At 41.7% G+C, this 27,493-nt stretch overlaps 1 protein-coding gene across 3 annotated transcripts in view; it reads left to right on the forward strand.

Moving 5' to 3' along the window:
* Positions 1 to 27,493, forward strand: part of WWC3 (WWC family member 3) — a 214,728-nt gene that overhangs the window by 100,469 nt on the left and 86,766 nt on the right. For 2 of the 3 annotated variants that reach the window (XM_056558881.1, XM_056558883.1), the window contains exons 2-6: positions 9,260 to 9,369; positions 10,440 to 10,643; positions 18,532 to 18,608; positions 19,292 to 19,371; positions 26,903 to 27,032. In XM_056558881.1, coding sequence (XP_056414856.1) covers positions 9,260 to 9,369; positions 10,440 to 10,643; positions 18,532 to 18,608; positions 19,292 to 19,371; positions 26,903 to 27,032 — 601 coding nt within the window. Of the gene's footprint in view, positions 1 to 9,259; positions 9,370 to 10,439; positions 10,644 to 18,531; positions 18,609 to 19,029; positions 19,187 to 19,291; positions 19,372 to 26,902; positions 27,033 to 27,493 lie in introns of those variants that run through there. The other variant, XM_056558884.1, reaches the window with a different exon arrangement.

Consider the following 27,493-nt stretch of genomic DNA (forward strand, 5'->3'; position numbering starts at 1 on the left):
ACTTACATATTCAAGGCAGTGGTCTCAAACTGTGGCCCTTCAGATGTTGCAAAACTTCAACTCCCAGCATGCTGGGAGTTAAGGTTTTGCAACATCTGAAAGGCCACAGTTTGAGACCCATGATTTAAAATACACTGCTCAAAAAAACTAAAAGGGAAAACTTAAACAACACAATGTAACTCCAAGTCAATCACACTTCTGTGAAATCACACTGTCCACTCAGGAAGCAACACTGATTGACAATCAATTTCACATGCTGTTGTGCAAATGAAACAGACAACAGGTGGAAATTATAGGCAATTAGCAAGACACCCCCAATAAAGGAGTGGTTCTGCAGGTGGTTACCACATACCACTTCTCAGTTCCTATGCTTCCTGGCTGATGTTTTGGTCTCTTTTGAATGCTGGCGGTGCTTTAACTCTAGTGGTAGCATTAGATGGAGTCTACAACCTGACACAAGTGGTTCAGGTAGTGCAGCTCATCCAGGATGGCACATCAATGCAAGCTGTGGCAAGAAGGTTTGCTGCGTCTGTCAGCATAGTGTCCAGAGCATGGAGGCACTACCAGGAGACAGGCCAGTACATCAGGAGACGTGCAGGAGGCTGTAGGAGGGCAACAACCCAGCAGCAGGACTGCTACCTCTGCTTTTGTGCAAGGAGGAGCAGGAGGAGTACTGCCAGAGCCCTGAAAAATGACCTCCAGCAGGCCACAAATGTGCAGGACATGCAGGATATTTGCCATTTGCTAGAGAACACCAAAATTGGCAAATTCACCACTGGCGCGCTGTGCTCTTCACAGATGAAAGCAGGTTCACACTGAGCACATGTGACAGATGTGACAGAGTCTCGAGACGCCGTGGAGAACATTCTGCTGCCTGCAACATCCTCCAGCATAACCGGTTTGGCGGTGGGTCAGTAATGGTGCGGGTTGGCATTTCTTTGGGGGGCCGCATAGCCCTCCATGTGCTTGCCAGAGCTAGCCTGACTGCCATTACGTACCGAGATGAGATCCTCAGACCCCTTGTGAGACATTATGCTTGTGCGGTTGGAGGTCAAACAAGCTTTTTATGGAAATTACATCAAAGTTGGATCAGCCTGTAGTGTGGTTTTCCACTTTGATTTTGAGTGTGACTCCATATCCAGACCTTTATGGGTTGATACCTTTTGATTTCCATTGATAATTTTTGTGTGATTTTGTTGTCAGCACATTCAACTATGTAAAGATGAATATATTTCATATGATTAGGTGATTCATTAAGATCTAGGATGTGTTATTTTAGTGTTCCCTTTATTTCATTTTTTTGAGCAGTGTATGAAGACTTCTACTGAGCTTCTGGAACGCATTGAAGAGGCTACTTTCCCCTAATCACAAAATTATATAATATATCTATGTATATAAAACTCAACGTGTGTGTGTATGTATGTGTATATGTTCCTCAAAAACTTCCAAACGGCTAAAGATATTAACAAGAAACTTGGCACACATGTTACTTATATGTCAACTATAAACATAGGCTACGTGATTTAACCCTTACTTACCCCCATTTGCCAGGGGCGGGGTTTATATTTAACCCCTTCAGGACGGAGCCCATTTTGGCCTTAAGGACCGGAGCGTTTTTTGCACATCTGACCACTGTCACTTTAAACATTAATAACTCTGGGATGCTTTTAGTTATCATTCTGATTCCGAGATTGTTTTTTCGTGACATATTCTACTTTAACTTAGTGGTAAATTTTTGTCGATACTTGCATCCTTTCTTGGTGAAAAATCCGTAAATTTGATGAAAATATTGAACATTTTGCATTTTTCTAACTTTGAAGCTTTCTGCTTGTAAGGAAAATGGATATTACGAATACATTTTTTTTTGGTTCACATATACAATATGTCTACTTTATGTTTGCATCATAAAATTGACTTGTTTTTACTTTTGGAAGACACCAGAGGGCTTCAACGGTCAGCAGCAATTTTCCGATTTTTCACAAAATTTTCAAACTCTGTATTTTTCAGGGACCAGTTCAGGTTTGAAGTGGATTTGAAGGGTTTTCATATTAGAAATACCCCATAAATGACCCCATTATAAAAACTACACCCCCCAAAGTATTCAAAATGACATTCAGTCAGCGTTTTTAAACCTTTAGGTGTTTCACACGAATAGCAGCAAAGTGAAGGAGAAAATTCACAATCTTCATTTTTTACACTCACATGTTCTTGTAGACCCAATTTTTGAATTTTTACAAGGGGTAAAAAGACAAAATTTTTACTTGTATTTGTAGCCCAATTTCTCTCAAGTAAGGACATACGTCATATGTCTATGTAAAGTGTTCAGCATATGGCATACCATTTTGGAAACTAGACCCCTCGGGGAATGTAATATGGGATAAAGTGAGCCTTAATACCCCACAGGTGTTTCACGACTTTTGCAAATGTAAAAAAAAAAAAAAAAATGTTACCTAAAATGCTTGTTTTCCCAAAATTTTTTAATTTTTAAAAAGGGTAACAGCAGAAAATACCCCTAAAAATTTGAAGCCCAATTTCTCCCGATTCAGAAAACACCCCATATGGGGGTGAAAAGTGCTCTGCTGGCGCACTACAGGTCTCGGAAGAGAAGGAGTCACATTTGGCTTTTTGAAAGCAAATTTTGCTCTGGGGGCATGCCGCATTTAGGAAGCCCCTATGGTGCCAGGACAGCAAAAAAAAAAACCACATGGCATACCATTTTGGAAACTAGACCCCTCGGGGAACGTAACAAGGGGTTAAGTGAACCTTTATACCGCACAGGTGTTTCACGACTTTTGCATATGTAAAAAAAAAAATAATAATTTTTACCTAAAATGCTTGTTTTCCCAAAAATTTTAAATTTTTAAAAAGGGTAAGAGCAGAAAATACCCCCCAAAATTTGTTAGGCAATTTCTCCCGAGTACGGCGATACCCCATATGTGACCCTAAACTGTTGCCTTGAAATACGACAGGGCTCCAAAGTGAGAGCGCCATGCGCATTTGAGGCCTAAATTAGGGATTGCATAGGGGTGGACTTAGGGGAATTCTACTCCAGTGATTCCCAAACAGGGTGCCTCCAGCTGTTGCAAAACTCCCAGCATGCCTGGACAGTCAACGGCTGTCCGACAATACTGGGAATTGTTGTTTTGCAACAGCTGGAGGCTCCGTTTTGGAAACAGTGGCGTACCAGACGCTTTCATTTTTATTGGGGAGGGGAGGGGTATGTGTATACGTAGTGTTTTTTACTTTTTATTTTATTGTGTGTAAGTGTAGTGTAGTGTTTTTAGGGTACAGTCGCACGGGCGGGGGTTCACAGTAGTTTCTCGCTGGCAGTTTGAGCTGCGGCAGAAAATTTGCGGAAGCTCAAACTTGCAGCCAGATACTTACTGTAATGCTCCGCCCATGTGAGTGTACCATGTACATTCACATTGGGGGGGGGGGGGGGGGGGGACATCCAGCTGTTGCAAAACTACAACTCCCAGCATGCGCTGACAGACTGTACATGCTGGGAGTTTTAGTTTTGCAACAGCTGTAGGCACACTGGTTATGTATCACAGAGTTTGTGACCTAACTCAGTGTTTCACAACCAGTGTGCCTCCAGCTGTTGCAAAACTACAACTCCCAGCATGTACGGTGCATGGTGTACATTGACTGCTGAGAGTTGGAGTTTGCAACAGCTGGAGGCACACCGGTCGTGAAACACTGAGTTAGGTAAAAAAAAAAAAAAAAACTCTAAGTTTCACAACCAGTGTGCCTTCAGCTGTTGCAAAACTACAACTCTCAGCAGTAACCGACAGCCAACGGGCATGCTGGGAGTTGTAGTTATGCAACCGGCAGATGCACCACTACAACTCCCAGCATGCACTTTAGCTGTTTGTGCAAGCTGGGAGTTGTAGTTATACAACAGCTGAAGGTACACTTTTCCATAGAAAAAAATGTGCCTCCAGCTGTTGCAAAACCATAAGTCCCAGCATGCCCATAAGGGAATGCTGGGAGTTGTGGTGGTCTGCCTCCTGCTGTTGCATAACTACAGCTCCCAGCATGCCCTTTTTGCATGCTGGGAGCTGTTGATAAGCAACAGCAGGAGTCTGTCACTCACCTCCAACGATCCAGCCGTATGAGGTCAGTCCCTCGTCGTCGCCGCCGCCGCTGCTCCTGGGGCCCCGATCCCAACATTGACGCCGGGGATCGGGGTCCCCAGCACCCGGGGTGCACGTCCCGCACCCGCTCACGTCCTCCGGAAGAGGGGCGAGCGGGTGCGGGAGTGACACCCGCAGCAGGCACCGTGATTGGTCGGCCGGTAATCCGGCTGACGAATCAGGGCGATCGTGAGGTGGCACCAGTGCCACCTCACCCCTGCAGGGTCTGGCTGTTCGGGGCCGTCAGAGACGGCCCCGAACAGCCAGTAATTCCGGGTCACCGGGTCACTGGAGACCCGATTGACCCGGAATAGCCGCAGATCGATGGAATGAATTGTCGCATAATGACCCCCCTGGGCGATATGCCGGGATGCCTGCTGAACGATTTCAGCAGGCATCTGGCTCCGGTCCCCAACCGGCTAGCGGTGGGGACCGGAATTCCCACGGGCGTATGGATACGCCCTCGGTCCTTAAGGACTCGGAATGCAGGGCGTATCCATACGCCCTTTGTCCTGAAGAGGTTAAAGTCCTATACAAGTCTATGGGAAATATATGTTACTGCATAACTTCCAAACGGCTGGAGATATTTCGATAATGCTTGGTCACATGTTACTTATATGTCCACTTAAAATATAGGATAGTTAATCTAACCCTTAACTACCCCCATTTGTGAGGGTCGGGGGTTTTGTTTTAAGTCCCATGCAAATCAATGGGAAATGTATGTTCTCACATAACTTCTGTACGGCTGGAGATATTTCAATACCTGGTACACATATTACAGGTCGGAATATGAGGACGGGATGGGAGGTCAAGATAGGAAGTCAAGATAGGAGGACGGGATGGTCGGGATAGAAGATCGAGTTAGGACATCAGGATATGAGGAGCGGATATGAGGTGGGGATAGGAGGACGGGATAAGAGGTCGGGATAGGAGGTCAGGCCAGGAGCTCGAGATAGGAGGACGGGATAGGAGGACGGGATAGGAGGTCGGGAAAGGAGGTCGGGAAAGGAGGTCGGGATAGGATGTCGGGATAGGAGGTCGGGATAGGAGGTCGAGATAGGAGGTTAGGATAGGAGGTCGGGATAGGAGGATGGATTAGTAGGTCAGGATAGGAGGACGGGATAGGAGGTTGGGATAAGAGGTCGGGATATGAGGACAAGATGTGAGGATGGGATATGAGGTTGGGATATGATGACGGGATAGGAGGTCAGGATATGAGGACAGGATATGGGGTTGGGATATGACAACAATATATGAGGACGGGATATGAAGTCAAAAGCTTCCTCCTTTGTTTATTTTCCTCCCCAATAAGGATTAGGAAGGAAAAACCTGGCAACGCCGGGTATTCAGCTAGTAATAAATAAGTAATAATATTTATAAAAAATAAAAGTATAGGTAAATGTGCCTATAAAGTAGTGGCTTGAATATGCCTAGACTGCTGTAAAGCAACTCAGGTCTAAGCCAGGTTGTCCCTTGTTGATCTCCATGTTCTCATGTAGATTTGCGTGTGTCACCCACATTCTCTGCAAGTGCCTGCAGCACACACCAATTACACCCCTTTGGCAATGCTCGCAGATTTCTGTTACTGGAAATGTGACACAGCATTCTAAGCACACGTCCATTTAGCTCAATAGTAATTTAATTAGAATGTTGTGTCACATTTCCAGTAACAGAATTTTCTAAGCCGTGCCAAAGGGATTAAAGCCCTTTATGCAACCACTCAGTGTTAGTCCTAGATCACTAAAGTGATATTTCTCACATAGATTTGTGAAATTACAAAAGGTCATTTTAAACTGGATTCTTATGAGCCTTAAGTGTTTACTATTCCTACTATTTGCCTTATTGATATTATTTAAATGTTATCTATTGTCTAGTTACACAGGTAGTGTGAAAAACAGCAACGGCACCATAAAGGCATAGTGACAATATGGTTCTGTGCAACGATTAATTGATATTATCAATAAAAATCAGTAACCGGATTTGTTGTCAGTAAATCCCGTCATTGATGAATCGAGTTCTGATGCGTTGTTAAAGGGGTATTCCAGGAATTATTTTTATTTGACTGTGCTACAGGGGCTGTAAAGTTAGTGTAGTTCATAATATAGTGTCTTTACCTGTGTGTGACGGTTTTCTCACAATTCTTTTGTGATTTTCACCGCAATATTTATTTTTAACAGCATACAAAAGGACTCATGTCTCTGGATTTCCCAGGTTGCAGTGCGTCGAGACCTGACATCACTAGTCAGTTGTGAAAAGGGAGCCTATCCTGCTTCAATTGGTGGAGTAACAGAGAGATAACTTTGCAACATCTGTAGGCACCCTGATTAGAAAACACTAGTCTTTTGAGCTTATTTGTGCTGCAGTGGGTGGGGTGGCTGATGTGTGGGAGGGAGGAATGTAACTTCAAACTTACAAGTATGGAGCTATGGGATGTGTATTTTTAGAGACCAAACTCCAACAGGAAATACCCAGATAGTCTGGCAAGTATGTACTAAAATCACTTTATGGTGGATAACCCCTTTAAGCAAAAAGACCTCTGATTGGTCAGCACCGATTGACCAATCAGAGCTTTTAGCGGGGAACATGAAATCACTGCACAGTAACTTCATATTCCTCACTTAGAGATGCCAGCCGGGTGGCACAGTACAGTGTGCAGTACCTTATACGAAGGTGCAGGCACCATATTTTAGAGCATAATGCTATCTAAGGAAAGGTCCTTTTCCTTACTTTGCTGGTCCCACATGATTGATGTACAGAGCTCCATGCTGGGAGCGGGTTAGGGCGGGGAGGAGGCATGCGGGAGTCGTTCGGCCCCACCGACTGTTCACCGGCATTACAAGACAGCATGAATATAACTTCACAAACCGCAGGCATTAGATCACATTATACCCTAACTGATGGTGCCTGCACCTCTGTACCTCGTAGAGAGGTGACAGTTTTGTTTTAGATTCTAAGTCATTGTTTCCCAACCAGGGTGCCTCCAGCTGTTGCAAGCCTACAACTCCCAGCAAGCTGTAAAAGTAAGGGCTTGTGGATACATAAAAAAAACCTTGTTACTTATTTTATATGCCTTCTGTACATATTTTTTAAAATCAATTGATTTATCGGCAACAAATTAATTGCGCAATTAATGGTTTATCACGGCCCTAGTCCTGTGCGTTATTGCTCAGGGAGAGCGGATTTGACTTTGTTTCTGTTACCATTGTATGCAGAATTGTCAGCTCCGTCAGATGTTTGGGACAGGGGTCAGTTCTCCACAAGTTGTCATTTTAAGGGCCTGGGAAACAACATGTGGGCGCTGACGTAGCGGTGAGTGACAGATGTAAGAATTAAACATAACCCCAACATATACAAAGTCTGTTTAGATCATTTTACAAACAGCTGTTAATTAGTTTGTGTTGCCCGACTCCCAAATTGCGTCCTAGAAATAGTGAGCGGAGCAAAGTGGTTTACAACAAATCTATTTATGTGCATACGTCTGAACAATAAATCGAGCTCTTTAATCTCATAATAAAACTGAAGATGTAAAAATAGCAATCATCCGAGGAAGTGGCATGTGGCTGCCGAGTGGGTTACAAGCAGTTTCATACTAAACATAAACAGTCCCTGGAATGCAGCATTCTGCAGAGTATAACTTTTATTTTAGGACTTGTATACTATTTGTTACTATGTACTGTACTTTATACTATCAGCCCATGCTTATATGCTTTTTTATTATATCTTTCTCGATTTCAAAAATATGCATAAAAATACAGAGCAAACATTTTTGGCTTAACCTAAAGTATGAAATGCCAATCTTGATACATGTCTTTTCTTTGTTAATATATTGATCAGTTGTGTATATAGGGGTTAATTCTGACATATTTAGGTTTGGTGACAGACACAGGAAATATTCAGGCCACATGAGCTCACTGATTTAGTGCCACATTGCTTACTACTTTGAATATGTTTTTGGGGCATGCGCTGTAAATACTTACCCAGGCTTACTTAAGGTAATTGGGGACAATAAGAACCCACCACATTGGAGTATTCTGGTCAGAGCTACTTTCACATGCAGGTGCAGCATTAGGTAGATCTTTATAGACTCTTCCAGAAGGGTTAGAGAGAGTATAAATGGGAGAGACGCCATCATTCTGTGGGCTCTAAAAAATTGTGTTGGATCTGGTTCGTGTGACACTACCCTCGGCCTCCGGGTGTTGGACAACAGCCAACAAAAGGTCCTCCCGGAATTGTTTGTAAAATCCTTTTTTTTATAGCCAAGTGTATATTGTTGTTTTAGATCTCTATGTTCTTATTCAGTATCTTGAAGCTGACTTTTTACTTTGGATTTAGCTTCATCACTTAAGTAAACAATATCTATTCACGTAGCTATTAAGTGTGAACCTGTTTATCACTAATTGTAAGACCAGTGTATGGCACCCTACTAGAGGTGACCCAATAAAAACCCTATATTTCCCACATCCTCTAAAATATCCGATTATAATCTTTATTGAAAAACCTACACCAGTGACTTAAAACCCCTGTGCTGAAAACCACTATTGGAATTTACCTGTATTGTAATGGATCCCTATCTCAAGACTGTTTGCGCATGACAGTCAGCTGATCATAATAAAGAGGTACGGCCGGCCAATAGGATCCAATAGTGGTTTTCAGCATTGGGATCTTAATTCACTGAACCTGTTTATTTGCACATTTTACAATCAATCTTAAAACATCTCTGAAACTTCAGGCAAATTTTCATTTAGCAAATGGTGACCCCCCCACCCCCAAATCCGGTGAAATACTGGTGTCAGTGGGTTCGGGGGCAGATTAAACCACCACAGGGTGATCAGGAGGTGGCATAAGGGATTGCTTTATAGAATAATACATATCTATAGATTATTAGCTGTATTATTTACTTCATTATACCCTAAGGTATTAAGGTAATAAGGTATAATATTTCTTGTTATGCCAACAGTTCCCAGAATATAAAGGTTTTACTATCTCACCAATGACGTTTAAGTAGTAAACTAAAAATGTATATTGGTCTCTTTATACAGTCATTTCTATTTATTACTGACTTGTATTTGTTCCAGGCACAATGTATTATAATTTTTTTATCAAATTTTTTTTACTTTTTCCAGGATAACAAAGCCTTTAACATTTGCAGACTGTGTTGGAAATGAATTGCCTTTAGGATGGGAAATGGTTTACGATCAGCAAATTGGTGTTTATTATATGGACCATATAAACCGTAAGTTACTTGTCTTGTTAAACTGGCTGCTTTATTACAACATACACATCTTTATTTAATGTCATGTGTAAACAATAACTTTCTAATCACTAAAACATCTTACCTAGCTGGTAGGAGCTTAGCCCCATCCTAGTATGTCAGTACAAAGTCTAATGCAATACGTATGGATGAAGGTTTGGGGCTCCACCTGAATTCCGGAGTTTGTCAGTCCCATTGTCACACGTGCATAAAATCCACCAATGCGGTCTGCCTTTACCAACATTTGTGAAACAATGGGTCGTTCTAAAGAGTTCCCTGAATTCCATTGTGGTACTGTAATAGGATGCAACATGAAATGTCTTCCCTCATAGATCTTGCACAATCTACTGTGAGTGGTATTATTGAGGAGTGGAAGCATTTAGGGACCACTGCAACTGCTGACTTTATAATGGCTGGGATCCAAATCTCTACAGGCATTAAACCCAAACCAACAGTGGGGCAAAAGGGTATTTAGTCAGCCGCCAATTGTGCGCTCACAGGACCGGCGCTTATGAATATTTAAATCTAGCCGGCGGGCCCGCCTCAAAGCACAAGTGAGTGCTGGAAGAAGGGGGACCTTTGGAGGAATGGGACGGGTGGGTATAGCAGTCTGAGACCCCGCATCGGTCTCCTGTGTATCGGGTTATAGTGTGGGTGAACGGGTGACTGTTTTCCTTTAATGGTATGAACCTGCTTCTGATCAATACTAAAATGTAATCACGGCTACAGTGGGGTGTTAGCATATTAAAGACGGTCCAGGTAATATCAAATGCAACCAACAAAGAAGAAAATAAATGCTGCACTCACTCACAGGAGTAGCTTTGTCTTCTTTTATTTCTTCATGAGATGAAATCAACAAACGAAGGTAAAAAGCTTTGGCAGGGAGCGGAGAGACGCAGCTCGCGGTGCGGGAGGCATATACCACTGAGACTAGTTTCGCGTTGTAAGTGACCCTTCTTCTTTGTTGGTCACATGTGGATGATCTCACCAACTTATGTCTCTTTAGCAATGCTCTCAGCTTAATATTTACACATTTTCTTGTTGGCTTGTAGAAATCACACAAATTGAGGACCCTCGAGAGCAATGGAGGCGAGAACAAGAGCGGATGCTGAAGGAATATTTGGTTGTAGCCCAGGAGGCTCTTAATGCCAAAAAGGAGATTTATCAAATCAAGCAGCAGCGGTTCGAGTTGGCTCAGGAAGAATACCAACAACTCCATGAACTTTGTGAAGATGACAATCGTTCCCATGCCAGCTGTAAGTACACAGATAGGCCTGTTGTGTTTCTATACTGTGAAGTGTTGCTGAGGTTTGATGACATGTCTATTGCATTAAAGGGGTACTCCAGTGAAAAACATTTTTTTTTTCATATCAACTTGTAACAGTGAGCGCTCTGGTCCCCTCCTCCATACCGGAGCGCTCGCTGCCCCTGCCCCCGTCTGCTTTGTCCCGGCGCGTCCCGTCAGACATGTTGACCGAGAGGGCAGGGATTCCTCCGGCAGGGATGCGGTTAGCGTGGTGGCTGATCCCTGCACACGCGCCGCATCCCGTGTCCCCTTACCTGCAGCCCTGTCTTCCTGCGCTGCTTCTGTCTCCCGGCACGCGCGGCCCCGCCGGCTTCATGAAATTTAGAGGGCCAGCGCACCATTGATTGGTGCCTGGTCCATACGGCCCCTATAAATGTCTCCTGCCCCTTCCTGCCCTCGCCAGATCTTTAGTGCCTTGTGCCGAGTGAAAGCGTTTCCAGTGTTCTGTGTTGCCCTTGCCTGTTGCCGACCTGTTGCCCGTGACTACCGCTAGTGAACCCGTACTGCCTGCCCTGACCTGTTGCCTAACTATCGCCTGTGAACCTGTTCCACCTGCCCTGACCTCTGCTATGTCTGACTACGCTTCTACCTGCTCCTCCTGTACCGCGCCATTCTCAGCTACCAGAGGGGTCGAGTCGCTATCGGGTAGAACGGCCGGGGGCTACCTGCCGCAGTAAGACCATCCCGCTTTGCGGCGGGCCCTGGTGAAGACCAGTAGTCCCTTAGACTCCGTTCCCCTGGTACGGCCCACGTCATCACCCCTCTGGTTCAGTGGATCCACCTCCTGTCACCTGACCGGTACGTTACACAACTGGCTAGAAAGTTAAACAGATGTGTAAATTACATCTATTAAAAAATCCTAATCCTTTCAGTACTTATCAGCTGCTGAATTTGAGTTATTTTCTCTCTGACCCCAGTGCTCTCTGCTGACACCTCTGTCTGTCTCAGGAACTGTCCAGAGCAGGAGTGGTTTGCTATGGGGATTTGGTCCTGCTCTGGACAGTTCCTGAGACAGACAGAGGTTTCAGCAGAGAGCAGTGTTGTCAGACAGAAAAGAACAACTCAACTTCAGCAGCTGATAAGTACTGGAAGGATTATGATTTTGTAATAGAAGTAAAAAAAAAATAAAAAATGTTTTTCACTGGAATACCCCTTTAGCAACAATTGTATAGTTTTTATACAGGGTGGGCCATTTATATGGATACACCTTAGTAAAATGGGAATGGTTGGTGATAATTTCCTGTTTGTGGCACATTAGTATATGTGAGGGGGAAACTTTTCAAGATGGGTGGTGACCATGGCAGCCATTTTGAAGTTGGCCATTTTGAATCCAACTTTTGTTTTTTCAATAGGAAGAGGGTCATGTGACACATCAAACTTATTGGGAATTTCACAAGAAAAACTATGATGTGCTTGGTTTTAACGTAACGTTATTCTTTCATGAGTTATTTACAGGTTTCTGACACTTATAAAATGTGTTCAATGTGCTGCCCATTGTGTTGGATTGTCAATGCAACCCTCTTCTCCCACTCTTCACACACTGATAGCAACACCGCAGGAGAAATGCTAGCACAGGCTTCCAGTATCCGTAGTTTCAGGTGCTTCAGAATTGGCAAAACAAAAATTGGAACAGGACCCTCAGTTTATACAGAAGATTTTGTTCAGTGATGAGGCAAACTTTTATGTGAATGGTGAAGTTAACAAACAAAACCACTGCTATTGGTCTGACACTAACCCACATTGGATAGATCCCTCCAAGACTGTTGGAACACAAAAAGTGATGGTATGGTGTGGTATATGGGGTACAAAGATAGTGGGACCATTCTTCATCAATGGAAACCTCAAGGCCACTGGATATGCAAAATTGCTACATGATGATGTGTTTCCCTCTTTATGCACTGAAGCTGGCACGTTCCCAGAGTTTTTCCAGCAAGATGGTGCACCACCTCATTATGGGTGTCAGGTCCGAGCATTCCTGGATGAACAGTTTCCTGGAAAGTGGATTGGTTGTTGTGGGCCCGTTGAATGGCCCCCAAGGTCTCCCGATCTGACCCCCTTAGACTTTTATCATTGGGGTCATCTGAAGGCAATTGTCTGTGCTGTGAAGATACGAGATATGCAGCACCTGAAACTACGGATACTGGAAGCCTGTACTAGCATTTCTCCTGCGGTGTTGCTATCAGTGGGTGAAGAGTGGGAGAAGAGGGTTGCATTGACAATCCAACACAATGGGCAGCACATTGAACACCTTTTATAAGTGGTCAGAAACCTGTAAATAACTCATGAAAGAATAAAGTTACGTTAAAACCAAGCACATCATTGTTTTTCTTGTGAAATTCCCAATAAGTTTGATGTGTCACATGACCCTCTTCCTATTGAAAAAACAAAAGTTGGATTCAAAATGGCAGACTTCAAAATGGCCGCCATGGTCCCCACCCATCTTGAAAAGTTTTCCCCCTCACATATACTAATGTGCCACAAACAGGAAGTTAATATCACCAACCATTCCCATTTTATTAAGATGTATCGGAATATAAATGGCCCACCCTGTAGAGTAATAATCATAAGCCAAAGTGATCTTTTGGTCCTGGTGTTTATATCGATCCATGGATCACACTTTATAAGGTTGAATATGCAGGAGATATACAGTATCATTTGGTCATGATTGTTCTAATAAAACAAATACTATTGCTTGCATTTATCTTGGTGTTTTCTGGAGAATAGGAAAGTACAAAAATGTTTTGCAGGCACCTTTGTCTTAGCGCTATAAAGTATATGTTGAGTTTCTATTCTCACTGCATGTGGGCTCTTTGCACACACATACTGCAATTTCTGCATCGTATAAAATTTACATAAATATTAACAAAAGCCATTATATGTGTGTATATATATATATATATATATATATATATATATATATTGGGGTACTCCATTGCCCCATGTTCGAGCAAATTTGCAGTAAATTTGCTCATAGCGAACCTCGCAGCTCGGTTGTTGATTACTTTAGTCTGCAAAAATTAGTTCAGCTTTCCAAGGGCTCCAGTTGCCTGGAAAAAGTGGATACAGACCTAGGAGACCTAAGACTGTCATCCCGGACTTTTCCAGGCAACCAGAGCCCTTGGAAAGCTGAACTAATATACACAGACTAAAGTAATCAACAGCCGAGCTGTGAGATTCGCTGCGAGCCAATTTACTGTAAGTTCGCTCAACTGTATTCAAAACCTTTTGTTCCAAATGCTTGGTGTGGGTGGCGGGGTCATGACGTCATGCCACACCCCCTCAATGCAAGTCTATGAATTGCATTGAGGGGGTGTGGTGTGGCGGCGTGAGGGGCGTGGCCGTGATGTCGCGACCCCGCCGCCTGCACCCGGCGTTCTAAACGAACGCCAGGTGCTGCACAGAGATCGTGGGGGTTCCAGCAATGGGACCTCCGCCATCAGACAGGTTATCAACTAGCCTTTGGATAGGAGATAAGATGTCTAGGGGCGGTACCCCTTTAAGCAATGCCCAAAAAGACTATGAGCATGGCCAAAAAAGCTAATTTTTGGGTGAGGTTTCCATATACCCTTCCCATTTTGTAATTCAATTCCTCCGAATGATGCTCTCAAAATTAGGATTGTTTAATAAAGTGGATGTGATCATGGGTGGTTTTTACCAGGTGTCAGCCATACTTGCCGCATTGTGTCATGTGAGTACACTGTAATGCGGTCAGAGTCCCTTGTATCCATATGTCTTATTAGGCTCATTTTGGTCACTGTTTTCCACTCTTTAGATAAGAATGTCATCTGGCAGCAGCCTATGTGTGGCGGCCAAACATGAGACAAAGCCATTCTTTATATAAACTACTGCAACCCACATGTTTGCTCCCACTGCGTTGCGTGAGCTGTTCGTTGGGCATACATAACTAAAAAAGGGTAATTCTTTATTGTAGTGTATCACATAGCAATTGTTGCATTTCTGGTATCGCCTGCATCACACACAGGGGAAGAATCAACATTTCGTAAGAGGCAGAAAGTTATTATGTGGATTATACTGTATTTGATGTCCTTTTAGAGAGTTTTCCTCATAGTGAATCACAGCCCCCCACATATTACTCTTATATCAGTTGTTTTGTGTTTTCGATGAATGAACGCGCTCCATGCGTTCAGTTATCAGGATGATGTCATGGGAGAATAGTAAGTAGTTGCAGGAGTTATGAATGGGTCATCTTTGAGCATATTATTATAAAGTGAGAACATCTGATAGCGGTGCGAGCTCTGACAAGGACAATATTGTAGTCATGTGATAACTCCACCCACGGATACAGAATTCATTTTTCATTGTTTTCATTATTTTTTCATTTAATTTTGTCCACGCGGCTGATTTTATTTGAAACCGTAAATCTGTAGATCAGAGGTTCATGGGAATATGATAACCTCGCCATCACCACGGTGACCGTTTTTGGGCTGGGTTCACACCCGCATTGGAGTTGTTGTTGGGTGCCTCAGTCTCAGGTTCTGTACAAAATACTGTGATCCCTCAACTTACAATGGCCTCAACATACAATGGTCTTTTCTGGACCATTGTAACTTGAAACCAGACTCAACATACAATGTTACGGACAGTCCAGATCTGTGAAACATGTCAATGGCTGGAGGAACCAACCAATCAGTATAGACAATTTACTGGTAAAACACCGGTATTACTGAAGCGTATGCACTGACTGGTGTCTGGTAGCGCCCCCCTACAGTACAGGAGGTATTACATGTTCTGTACACTTTACCTGTACCAGGGTTACCTGCTCCTTTGGACACCAGGTCAGGGCTACTCCATGTTACTTTTTTAGGACACTATGTGTACTGTACAGGACCTCGAAGAAGCTCCTGTCCTCTACATAGACCAATGTTTCCCAAGCAGGGTGCCCCCAGCTGTTGCAAAACTACAACTCCCAGCATGCCCGGACAGCCTTTGGCTGTCCAGGCATGCTGGGAGTTGTAGTTTTGCAACAGCTGAAGGCTCCCTGCTTGGGAAACACTGACATAGACAGTGATTTACAGCTCCCAGCAGATCTTTCTTACTTTTCTATGTAAGGATTTGCTTTATCTATATTAGTTTTCTACTTATTTTTCTTTAATTCTCACTTTTTCCTATTTTTGGATGACATTTTGGTGCCTTTAGAACCAATTACCAGGTTTCCATAGAGTTTTTGTCTCAACATACAATGGTTTCAACATACAATGGTCGTCCTGGAACCAATTAATATTGTAACTTGAGGGACCACTGTACCAGAAAAAACAATGCAGTCCACTGCAGTATTTCGTTTGGTGAAATGCAGGTCACCATGCCAGAAAACCTGACACACCATTACAGCCAGTGTAAAGTTCTATAGCACTCCAGTGCTAAACCAGCTCTCACCTGGGAATAGGAAATCCCCCCGCACGGATGGTCAGGAGCAAGACTACAGCAGCAATGCAAAACAAATGAAAGTTTCCAGCTAGCTAGATTCCACAATAGTCTTTATTTCAAATCTTTAAATGGGCACTGTCAGACGTAAAAACTTTTTATATGTTGTACATTTTGGCAAAACAATAGTTTTTCTAATATACTTCTTTAAAAAAAAATCACATTTTATTAAAGAAAACTGCCTTTGAAAATCCCACCATTAGGGGTCCCCATACCTCGTGGGACACTGATGATTCCCACAGCAACATTAGCTTGTCCAAGGGTCATGTACATAAGATGGCTGATTGACAAGGCTGCGGGAGGAACACAGCCTGCAGCAACACTGCTGTAACACAGAGAGTTTTACCAAACATGTGCCTCCAGCTGTTGCAAAACTATAATTCCAAGCATGTCTGGACAGTCAAAGGATGTCTGGGTATGCCGGGAGTTGTACAGTCAAAGGATGTCTGGGCATGCTGGGAGTTGTACAGTCAAAGGATGTCTGGGGATGCTGGTAGTTGTAGTTTGCTAAAGCTGTAGGCACACAGCTGAAGGCAACACTGCTGCAAAAAAAGAGTTATCCAAACAGTGTACCTCCAACTATTCCAAAACTACAAGTCCCAGCATTACAGGATTGCCTTTGGATGACACACATGAATGACAAAGGAAGATGTAAGTTATACACTCACCATATTGTCTTTGGTGGTAGAATATGGGCAATCTCCAATAATCATTGTGTGTGTACAGCATAAATCCAGAGAGGAAAGGGTTGCAGAGCAGGACTGACAGGTTCCAGAGAGCAGTGAGTCAGCAGAGTGAGGGAGGGGGAGGAGTCATCACAGTGCAGGCAAGAAAAGGACTCACCCCCTCTCTGTGACAAGATGGAAAAGACAATGAGCAGATGTAATATGCAATTTTTTTGTGAAATATCGGTGATAGAGACATAAAATCATAAGATCAGAATGAGACACTGAGTAACATTTTAAATTTTTTTTTTTTTTTGTGTGTGGAATCTGACAGGTACGCTTACTTGTTGCATACAAAGAGAGAGACATGTTAAAAACTCTGACACACTTCAACCATGGTGGTCTTAGTCATAGATGACTAGATGTTCTATGACTAAGACCTCCATGGTCGAAACGCATCAGAGTTTTTATTAACATGTCTCTCTTTGTGTGGAACAAGCTATTAAAGTTTTGAAATAAAGCCTATTGTTTTAAGGAATCTGGCCAGCTGGAAACCTTTTCAATGGATCCCCATGCACCATTTTGTCAGTTTTTCTGCATTAATGATGAAGCAGAACAATTGAAGGAGTAACACCTGTGTGAAGCTAGTCCTAAAACAAAGGATGTCGCAGCCTTGTACACACTCACATCACTGTGACAATATTTGTGCAATTTTTTTTACTGCACTTGGTATGTTTATATATGATAGGATTGGGCTCCATTTTGCTTATGTGCTTTTCTAGTCTTCATTTCTCTATAAACTTATAGGGGTACTCTACTGGAAAACACTTTTTTTTTTATAAATAAGAAAGTTAAACATTTGTAAATTACTTCTATTAAAAAATCTTAGTCCTTCCAGTACTAATCAGCTGCTGTACGATCCACAGGAAGTTCTTTTCTTTTTGAATTTCCTTTCTGTCTGACCATAGTGCTCTGTGCTGACACCTCTGTCCATTTTAGGAGCTGTCCAGAGTAGGAGCAAATACCCATAGAAAACCTATCCCGCTCTGGACAGTTCCCTAAAATGGACAGAGGTGTCAGCAGAGAGCACTGTGATCAGACTGAAAAGGAAATTCAAAAATAAAAGAACTTACTGTGGATCATAACAGCAGCTGATAAGTACTGGGAGGATTAAGATTTTTAAATAGAAGCAATTTACAAATCTGTTTAACTTTCTGGCACCAGCTGATTTAATTATTATTATTTTTAGGTGTGTGTGAGTATGTGTGTGTGTGTGTGTGTGTGTGGGGGGGGGGGGGGGGGTCTGATCTGTTAGGTCCCTATTAACCTCAGAAACATATTGTATTATCACAGGGACTGAATATGGATCAATCCTTCTAACGGGCTAACCAGGGGTCAAGTGTATAGGATTAAAATGATTTCCCCACAAATCATAGATATCACTATATTCATAGTGGTCAAACTGTGGTCAAACAGAAAATACATTCAAAAAGAAAATAACTTCTTCTGTAGCATACATCAGCTGATAAGTACTGGAAGGATCAAGATTTTTAAATAGAAAAAAAAAAAGAAAAAAAAAATGTTTTCCACCAGAGTACCCCTTTAATACTATTGCATGCATTAGGCCTTATTATTTTCAGGTTTTCTCCGCAGAATTATTTAGTGTGTAAACTATTACTGTATTTTAGTATGACTTTGGGATTGTTAGTAATAGATACTTCATATTTTAAGCTTTTTCAGGATTTTCTACAAACACAAAATATGATCCACATCAAATCAAGGCTGAAATAGCAAGTCGCCGAGACAGGGTAAGCGCAAGTCCTACTTGTTATAAAGACATACTATAGAAACAAATCAACCGCATATCGTACACAATAAATAAAAATTAAAAATCTGCACCACTTTGGCTGTGCCTTTTATTGCAACGCAACCCCAATAAAGTTAATAGGCCTGAGCTGTAGTACAAACTACAGCCAACAAACAAGGGTGGCACAGTTTCTGGGGGGAAAAAAACTAAACACTTTTTCATTTTTTTTTTTAGCATGGAGCTCCCACTCCCCTTCCCTCAATAAACTATGGAGGAGATTTATCAAAACCCGTCCAGAGGAAAAGTTGCCCAGTTGCCCATAGCAACCAATCAGATTTCTACTTTCAGTTTGCAGAAACCTTGTTAAAAATGAAAGAAGCGATTTGATTGGTTGCTATGGGCAACTGGGCAACTTTTCCTCTGGACAGGTTTTTGAAAAATCTCCCCCTATGTGTTCACACGCTCCAGTTTCATTGTGGTTCTGTCACAGTTTTTCAGCAATTTTTAAAATCTTGGCGGACACGCAGCAGTTTTTATGGTAAAATGATGTTTGAACCGCAATGAAGATCCAATTTTCCAGTAAGTATACAGTATTGGAAAGTTTTACTGGGCAAGGTACATGGTAATATGTCAGTATAAACTGCATTCTCTGAACGTTTCCTAAATTTGGCCGTCATTTCTTAGCTTTCTAGGTTAAAGCGAGAGCTGACACTGATGAAGCAAGAACTACAGTTCAAAGAGAAAGGCGTGGAGACACTGCAAGAGTAAGTTTATTATGTTACATGTTATTTATGTGCCCCCCGTACATGACATGTGGAATGCTCTAGGCCAGTGGTCTTCAACCTGCGGACCTCCAGTTGTTGCAAAACTACAACTCCCAGCATGCCCGGACAGCCAACGGCTGTCCGGGCATGCTGGGAGTTGTAGTTTTGCAACATCTGGAGGTCTGCAGTTTAGAGATGAGCGAACTTACAATAAATTCGATTTGTCACAAACTTCTCGGCTCTGGAGTTGATGACTTTTCCTGCATAAATTAATTCAGCTTTCCGGTGCTCCGGTGGGCTGGAAAAGGTGGATACAGTCCTAGGAGACTCTTTCCTAGGAATGTATCCACCTTTTCCAGTCCACCGGAGCACCTGAAGGCTGAACTAATTTATGCAGGAAAAGCCATCAACTGCCGAGCCGAGAAATTTGTGACGAATCGAATGTACTTTTTTATTTTTTTTTGTTCGCTCATCTGTATTGAAGACCACTGCTCTAGGCTGTGGCATGTATCCTATAGTCTATCCTCATGCTTGTTTTTTTTGATCAATTCATAGTCCACTTGTTAAAGGGGTACTCCCGTGGAAAACTTTATTTTTTTTTAAATCAACTGGTGCCAGAAAGGTAAACAGATTTGTAAATTACTTCTATTAAAAAATCTTAATCCTTCCAGTACTTTTTAGGGGCTATATATACTTCAGAGGAAATGCTTATCTTTTTAGATTTCTCTGATGTCCTGACCACAGTGCTCTCTGCTGACCTCTGCTGTCCATTTAAGGAACTGTCCAGAGCAGGAGAAAATCCCCATAGCAAACATATGCTGCTCTGGACAGTTCCTAAAATGGACAGCAGAGGTCAGCAGAGAGTTCATGACATCACTTGTACTTTCCTTGGTTACAATCACATGACAACAGTACTTAAAGGCATAGAACAATTATGTACATTGCATTGGATAACACATACATTATTTAACTATTCAGGGCACACAAGTGAAGGGGAGGCCCAGGGGTCACGGAATGGAGTCTGCCTGACAGGGCCGCAATGGTACAGGGATGAAATGCCTGTACTGGGCCACCACAATACAGCAGCTGATAAGTACTGGAAGGATTAACATTTTTAAGTAGAAGTTTACCAATTGATTTGAACTCCTTTAAAGGGGTTCTCCAGGATTAAGATTTTTTAATAGAAGTAATTTACAAATCTGTTTTAACTTTCTGGAACCAGTTGATATATATATATAAAAAAAAGTTTTTTCCTGGAATACCCCTTTAAATACTTGCTTTGGGACCTCTATTTTTCTGTCTACCTAAGCGCAATAACATCAAACAGAACAATAATAAATAAACACATTTTTACATTAACTATTATGAATATTTGGCTTCTTCACCTTTGTGTAGAAAATATAGCGCACTTGAGAAATGCTACTGAAAAAAAAAAAGAAAGAAAAATAAATAAATAAATAAAAACAAACTTCTGTCTAGACCCCAGTTTCTATATGCTGTCTTGCATTTTGTTACCGTGCAACCTGCTGTTTGCAGAATTCTTTAATTTGTTGCAATTAGAGATAAGCGAACTTACAGTAAATTCGATTCGTCACGAACTTCTCGGCTCGGCAGTTGATGGCTTTTCCTGCATAAATTAGTTCAGCTTTCAGGTGCTCCCGTGGGCTGGAAAAGGTGGATACGGTCCTAGGAGACTCTTTCCTAGGAATGTATCCACCTTTTCCAGCCCACCGGAGCACCTGAAGGCTGAATTAATTTACGCAGGAAAAGACATCAACTGCCGAGCCGAGAAGTTCGTGACGAATCGAATTTACTGTAAGTTCGCTCATCTCTAGTTGCAATGCTGACTCAGTCTTCCCTCCTCCCAGGATGAGTTCTCTCACCCGGTATTCCACAAGGACCCAAACATGTAATTCCTTCCTACTAAACACATAGCTGAGAAGACATTACAGCTCTGGCAGGCAGGGAATTTCCATCTGGGTTAGTGTTTAGTTTAGAAAATCTTAGCATAGTTTCAGAACAGGGTAGCATTGTTAGGCCGCTGGTAGAGAAGCCATAGATTATGGGGGATATTTATCAAAGGATTTTTTTTTCACGTAACTTTGGCGCAATACTTTGGCACAGTGTCTTTTTGCGCCAAAGTATTGGTGCATTTTCACCACTGTCATTTTTACAACTTTCTCAAAATCACACGGTCCTCTGTGTGATTTTAACTTTAGTCAGTAATTCATCATTTGCGCCAATCGTTCTTTGGCGCAGGTTTTTTTTTTTTTTTTTTGGCACAATTCAATGCCAGGAAATTTTGCACATGGAAAACACACATAGCATTGTCAGAAAAATGTAAAGGCGTCAAAATACGTAAAAAAAAAATTGTGAAAGCATCGACACCTCCGGGGCTGCGCAATACTATCCTGCGACATAGTTGTCTCTGAGGGACCTTCACCCTCCCTTGAGCCAGCATTGGACATGGCTAGAGATGAACGAACTTACAGTAAATTTGATTCGTCACGAACTTCTCGGCTCGGCAGTTGATGACTTTTCCTGCGTAAATTAGTTCAGCCTTCAGGTGCTCCGGTGGGATGGAAAAGGTGGATACAGTCCTAGGAAAGAGTCTCCTAGGACTGTATCCACCTTTTCCAGCTCACCGGAGCACCTGAAAGCTGAACTAATTTATGCAGGAAAAGACATCAACTGCCGAGCCGATAAGTTCGTGACGAATCGAATTTACTGTAAGTTCGCTCATCTCTATTGGACATGGCCACACAGGTTCAGGAAAGGTAAACACTAAAGCAGCGGTCTTCAAACTGTGACCCTCCAGATGTTGCAAAACTACAACTCCCAGCATGCCCGGACAGCCAATGGCTGTCCGGGCATGCTGGGAGTTGTAGTTTTGCAACATCTGGAGGGCCACAGTTTGAAGGCCACTGCACTAAAGTAACCAAAAATAAAAAAATAAAAAAGTTAAAAATAAAATCCATTTCACATGATATATATATATATATATATATATATATATATATATATATATATATATATTTACCCCACAAAAGAAAATAACTCACGTCGCTTGCTGATATACTGCAGGAGGGTAAAATACGTTGTCCTCTGTGGCGGTAAGTTCTGTGTAAAAGGCGCTGTGAACAGCTGATTTCAACATTTGCACTAAAATTACTAACAACTTGCACCGAATTATAAATTTGGTGCACGTGCACGAAAACGAAGAAGGGTAAAAAGAAACTGTCAACAGGCGAAATTGATAAATACCCCCCGCAATGTATGTAGCACAAGACACGAGCCCACGAGAAAACACCAGATATGGCCGGTGCCCTGAGATTACAGTAAGACACACAGAAGGGACTCGGGAACAAAAAGGCCATTGTTAGTGGTAGTGGGACAGGTCGTGTTCATAAAAAAGAGCCCTGGCCTCTCAACAGTACCTGCTGTTGATAGAAGGGGAGCAGGAAGAAAGCTGTGGTTAGCTGGAGGCCTTCTGCCAGCCCCGCTGATGTAAAAGGCCAGATTCACAACAAAACTTTCCATTCTTCTAGTAGGTAATCTATGGCTTTACATGGGAGGTGTCTAATGCGGCTAGCAGCTATTTCTTCAAGATGGGATTTTAAAAATAGGACCCGGAGGATTAAATCATTCCAAGGGCATCTTACTCACAGGATTAATTTATTCAGCATATCCTCCAACCTGACATTAATGAATGAGGTTGTAAAAAGTAGATATTGTTTTATAGCCACTATGTGCTTTATGCTGGAAAAGGTGTAGTGAGCTTATCGCTCAGAAATGCACATAGCTCTACAGAAGAGAGAGCGGCTTGCTAGGGAACATTAAAGGGGTTATCCAGGAAAAAACTTATATATATATATATATATATATATATATATATATATATATATATATATATATATATATATATATATCAACTGGCTCCAGAAAGTTAAACAGATTTGTAAATTACTTCTATTAAAAAATCTTAATCCTTTCAGTACTTATGAGCTTCTGAAGTTAAAGGGGTACTCCAGTGAAAACCTTTTTTCTTTTAAATCAACTGGTGGCAGAAAGTTAAACATATTTGTAAATTACTTCTATTAAAAAATCTTAATCCTTCCTGTACTTATTAGCTGCTGAATACTACAGAGGAAATTCTTTTCTTTTTGGAATGCTCTCTGATGACATCATGAGCAAAGTGCTTTCAGGCTGATGTCATTGTAATAATAATAACACTTTATTTATTGTTGTCCTTAGTGGGATTTGAACCCAAGTCCCCAGCGCTGCAAGGCAGCAGTGCTAACTATTGAGCCACCATGCTGCCCTTAGCATACATCTGCTATGCATGGTTGCTAAAATGGACAGAGATGTCAGCAGAGAGCACTGTGCTCGTGATGTCATCAGTGTTCCAAAAAGAAAGGAATTTCCTCTGTAGCATTCAGCAGCTAATAAGTACTGGAAGGATTAAGATTTTTTAATGGAAGTAATTTACAAATATGTTTAACTTTATGCCACCAGTTGATTTAAAAGAAAAAAGTTTTTCACCGGAGTACCCCTTTAAGGTTGTTCTTTTCTGTCTAGGTGATCTCTGATGACACGTGTCTCGGGAAACGCCCACTTTAGAAGATGTTTGCTATGGGGATTTGCTTCTAAACTGGGCGTTTCCCGAGACAGGTGTCATCAGAGAGCACTTAGACAGAAAAGAACAACCTTAACTTCAGAAGCTCAGAAGTACTGAAAGAATTAAGATTTTTTAATAGAAGTAATTTACAAATCTGTTTAACTTTCTGGAGCCAGTTGATACATATATATATATATATATATATATATATATATATATATATATATATATATATATATAAAAGTTTTTTTCCTGGATAACCCCTTTAAATCCAGATTGTATCCCGGTGATAGCAGAGAGCCTCTTCACCTGTCTTGTGGGACTTTCTGCAGATGTATTAAGACAACATGGAGGCATGAATTTTAAAGAGGTACTCCACTGGAATACATTTTATTTTTTAAATCAACTGGTGCCAGAAAGTTAAACAGATTTGTAAATTACTTCTATTTAAAAAATCTTAATACTTCCAGTACTTATCAGCTGCCGTATGCTCTTTCTTTTTGAATTTCCTGTCTGTCTGACCACAGTGCTCTCTGCTGACACCTCTGTCCATTTTAGGAACTGTCCAGAGTTGGAGCAAATCCCCATAGTAAACCTATCCTGCTCTGGACCGTTCCTGACATGGACAGAGGTGTCAGCAAAGAGCACTGTGGTCGGACAGAAAGGAAGATAAAAAATAAACTTCCTCTACAGTATACAGCAGCTGATAAGTTCTGGAAGGATTAAGATTTTTAAATAGAAGTCATTTACAAATCTGTTTAACTTTCTGGCACCAGCTGATTTAAAAAAAAAATGTTTTTCAGTGGAGAACCCCTTTAAAGTCAACAATTCCCATGTGTTGAACATATAGTTCTACTTTTTTGGTCTAGTGTAGGAGAATAAAAGAGAACCCTTGCCTTCTAAAAAACATATACAACATTGGTGTGGAGCTCTTTCTACATCAGTGGTCTCAAATTGTGGCCCTCGAAAAGTGGCAAAACATCAATTCCCAGCATGTCCGGACAGCTGTTGATTGTGAGGGTATGCTGGGAGTTGAAGTTTTGCAACATGAAGAGGGCCAAAGTTTGAGACCAATGTTCTACATGAATTCAGCCCAGCACACTACATAACTCTTTATTTTATTTTTATATACCTACACTCAAATTGGTCCCTGTCCCCATTGGGACTCACAATCTAAACTTATCAGTATGTTTTGAAGTGTGGAAGGAAACCACGCAAAACAGACAGGACACACAAACCCAGGACCCCAGCGCTGCATAGCTACAGTGCTAACCACTGATACACCATGCTACATGTAGAAAACATATTAAAAGGATGGTTTGCCCTTTTGTATGTTTCTCTGCCTTGATTCTAATAATCTATCTCATATTACAATCAAAACTGTGAGAAACATATAAAGAGTTTCCATATAGGAGTCTCGGGAGATCGGCCCTTTCCACCCTCCTCCTTCTCGCAAACCTTCAAATTCATCAGGTCGGAGGTCACCCACTGATGTACAGATGTAGAGTTATCAGTCAGAATAGAGCGTTAAATAGAATCATTAACCCATAAAGTCCGACTGTTACATCTGTAAATAGAGTGTTGCAGAAGTATTTTATTGACCAGATCCACAGCTGAATCATATGGCCAAAAGTATGTGGACCATCTCATCTATATGAGCTTGTTGGACATCCAGTTACAAAAACAGTAGAACAGTTTTCAGCTTCACGACCACCTCTGGCTGCCCCAAGGAGGCTGCATGAGACTGGAGGCACTGTTTCTCAAGATAGGTGAGGAGTCCAGGGTATCTATTAGACAATTATGGCATATCCTGTGGATATCTATATATTTCCGAAATGGGAATACCCATTTAACCCCTAATTGTAAACAGGGGGCCTGGCCAAACCCTGAAGAACCACCCGATATCCCACACCCTTTGTTAACCAAATTTTACAGTAAGCCCTGTGCTATCTAGTAGATAGCATTCCCTTGGCATCTCCAAACCCAGATTCATCCATAAGACTGCCAATTCGGGTGTCTTACACACCACTCCCGGTGGCATTATACATAGTGATCTTGTATTATACATGCTTGTGTGCAGCTGCTTCATCATGGAAACCCTTTTCTAGCAGCGTTAAATCCAGAGACAGTTTGGAATTTTTGCACTATTTTTTGCAATGTGTTTTTTGCAACGGTCCCTGTTGAATTTCATGGGCCTAATATGGTTTACTAGTGACTACATTCAGTCTGTTTCCAAGCCTATACTGTTTTGAGGGACTCTAGTGGACTATGTTTAGGCAATGAATGTTTTGTGGTTACCTCACTTTATATATTGGCATACCGTTCTGCAAGTATGCCGATGTATACTTACAACAAAGCACACTTTGGCCCTGATTTACAGAGTGGAGTGGAGTTTTCTTTGTGGGTTTTAATTTCCTACAATTGTTTCCACGGTATTTACTAAGGTTTCCCTACATTTTGCACTCCTCCGTACATTTTGCTTTTTTAACACATGTTCTGATCTGTAGGGTTTTCCTCAGCTGAAACCCACCACATTTTCTGTGGAAACCTTAGTAAATATGTTTTTGAGAAAATGTCAGGGACACACCCCTTTTGGGGGGGCACTCCCACTTTTAATGTCGGCCACACGCTTTTTTAGGGTTTTCTCCATAAAATGGAGAGCTAGTAATTTTTTTTTTCAATTCTGGTGCACATTTTGGCGCAGAATCTGGCGCACAACCTGACAAAACATATCAGGTTTGCTATAGTAAATCAGGGCCTTATTGATATAAGGACACTCTGCATTATTAGGACCTATATTGGTTAATTTGACCTGCATACATCTAGTCCTATTAGGAAAATTACCCCAGTCTGGTAATGCTGAATTTCATAGAATTCACTGTTTTTTCTTTTGTCCTGTATTTGTTTGTGCAGGATTGATCGCAAGATGTCAAGCGCTCATACAAACTATAAGCTAGATGAGGCGCAAGCAATAATGAATGAACTCCGAACAATACGGCAGGCAATTTGTATGGGAGAAAAGGAACGCCGCGATCTCATGCAGGTATGGGCGTAGATGGAGGGTTATTCCAAAAAAGAAAAACTTAATAAACTAATAAATGGTGTACACGTAACCAATGGAAATGGTAATTGCAAATATGTAAAGTTTGTTATGTGAAAGTGATTCTATAACCTGATCCCCAAGTAGAGAGACATTGGAATAGTGAAGTACATTTCTGTGGTTTAATAAGGGGGTTTGGAAAGAATGAAAATTATATTTGAAAGTTTTTTTCTACTGATGTTCAGGATGAAAATGTATTCTGATATACCTCCAAATCGGTAAGCATCTGGCCTACAGAATACAAAAATGAAAAAAAAGAGTATACATCTCATTGTATGGTGTCTGTCTTACATCCATGGTTTGGTAAATCAGAGACATTAGATTCGATGGCTGGCCCAAATCAAAGTTTGACTGCATTGGGTCATGATTTTCTGGCAATATGGATTTATAGTTCATATCAGTTT

The sequence above is a fragment of the Hyla sarda genome, chromosome 2, assembly GCF_029499605.1.
Source record: "Hyla sarda isolate aHylSar1 chromosome 2, aHylSar1.hap1, whole genome shotgun sequence".
Classification (NCBI taxonomy): domain Eukaryota; kingdom Metazoa; phylum Chordata; class Amphibia; order Anura; family Hylidae; genus Hyla; species Hyla sarda.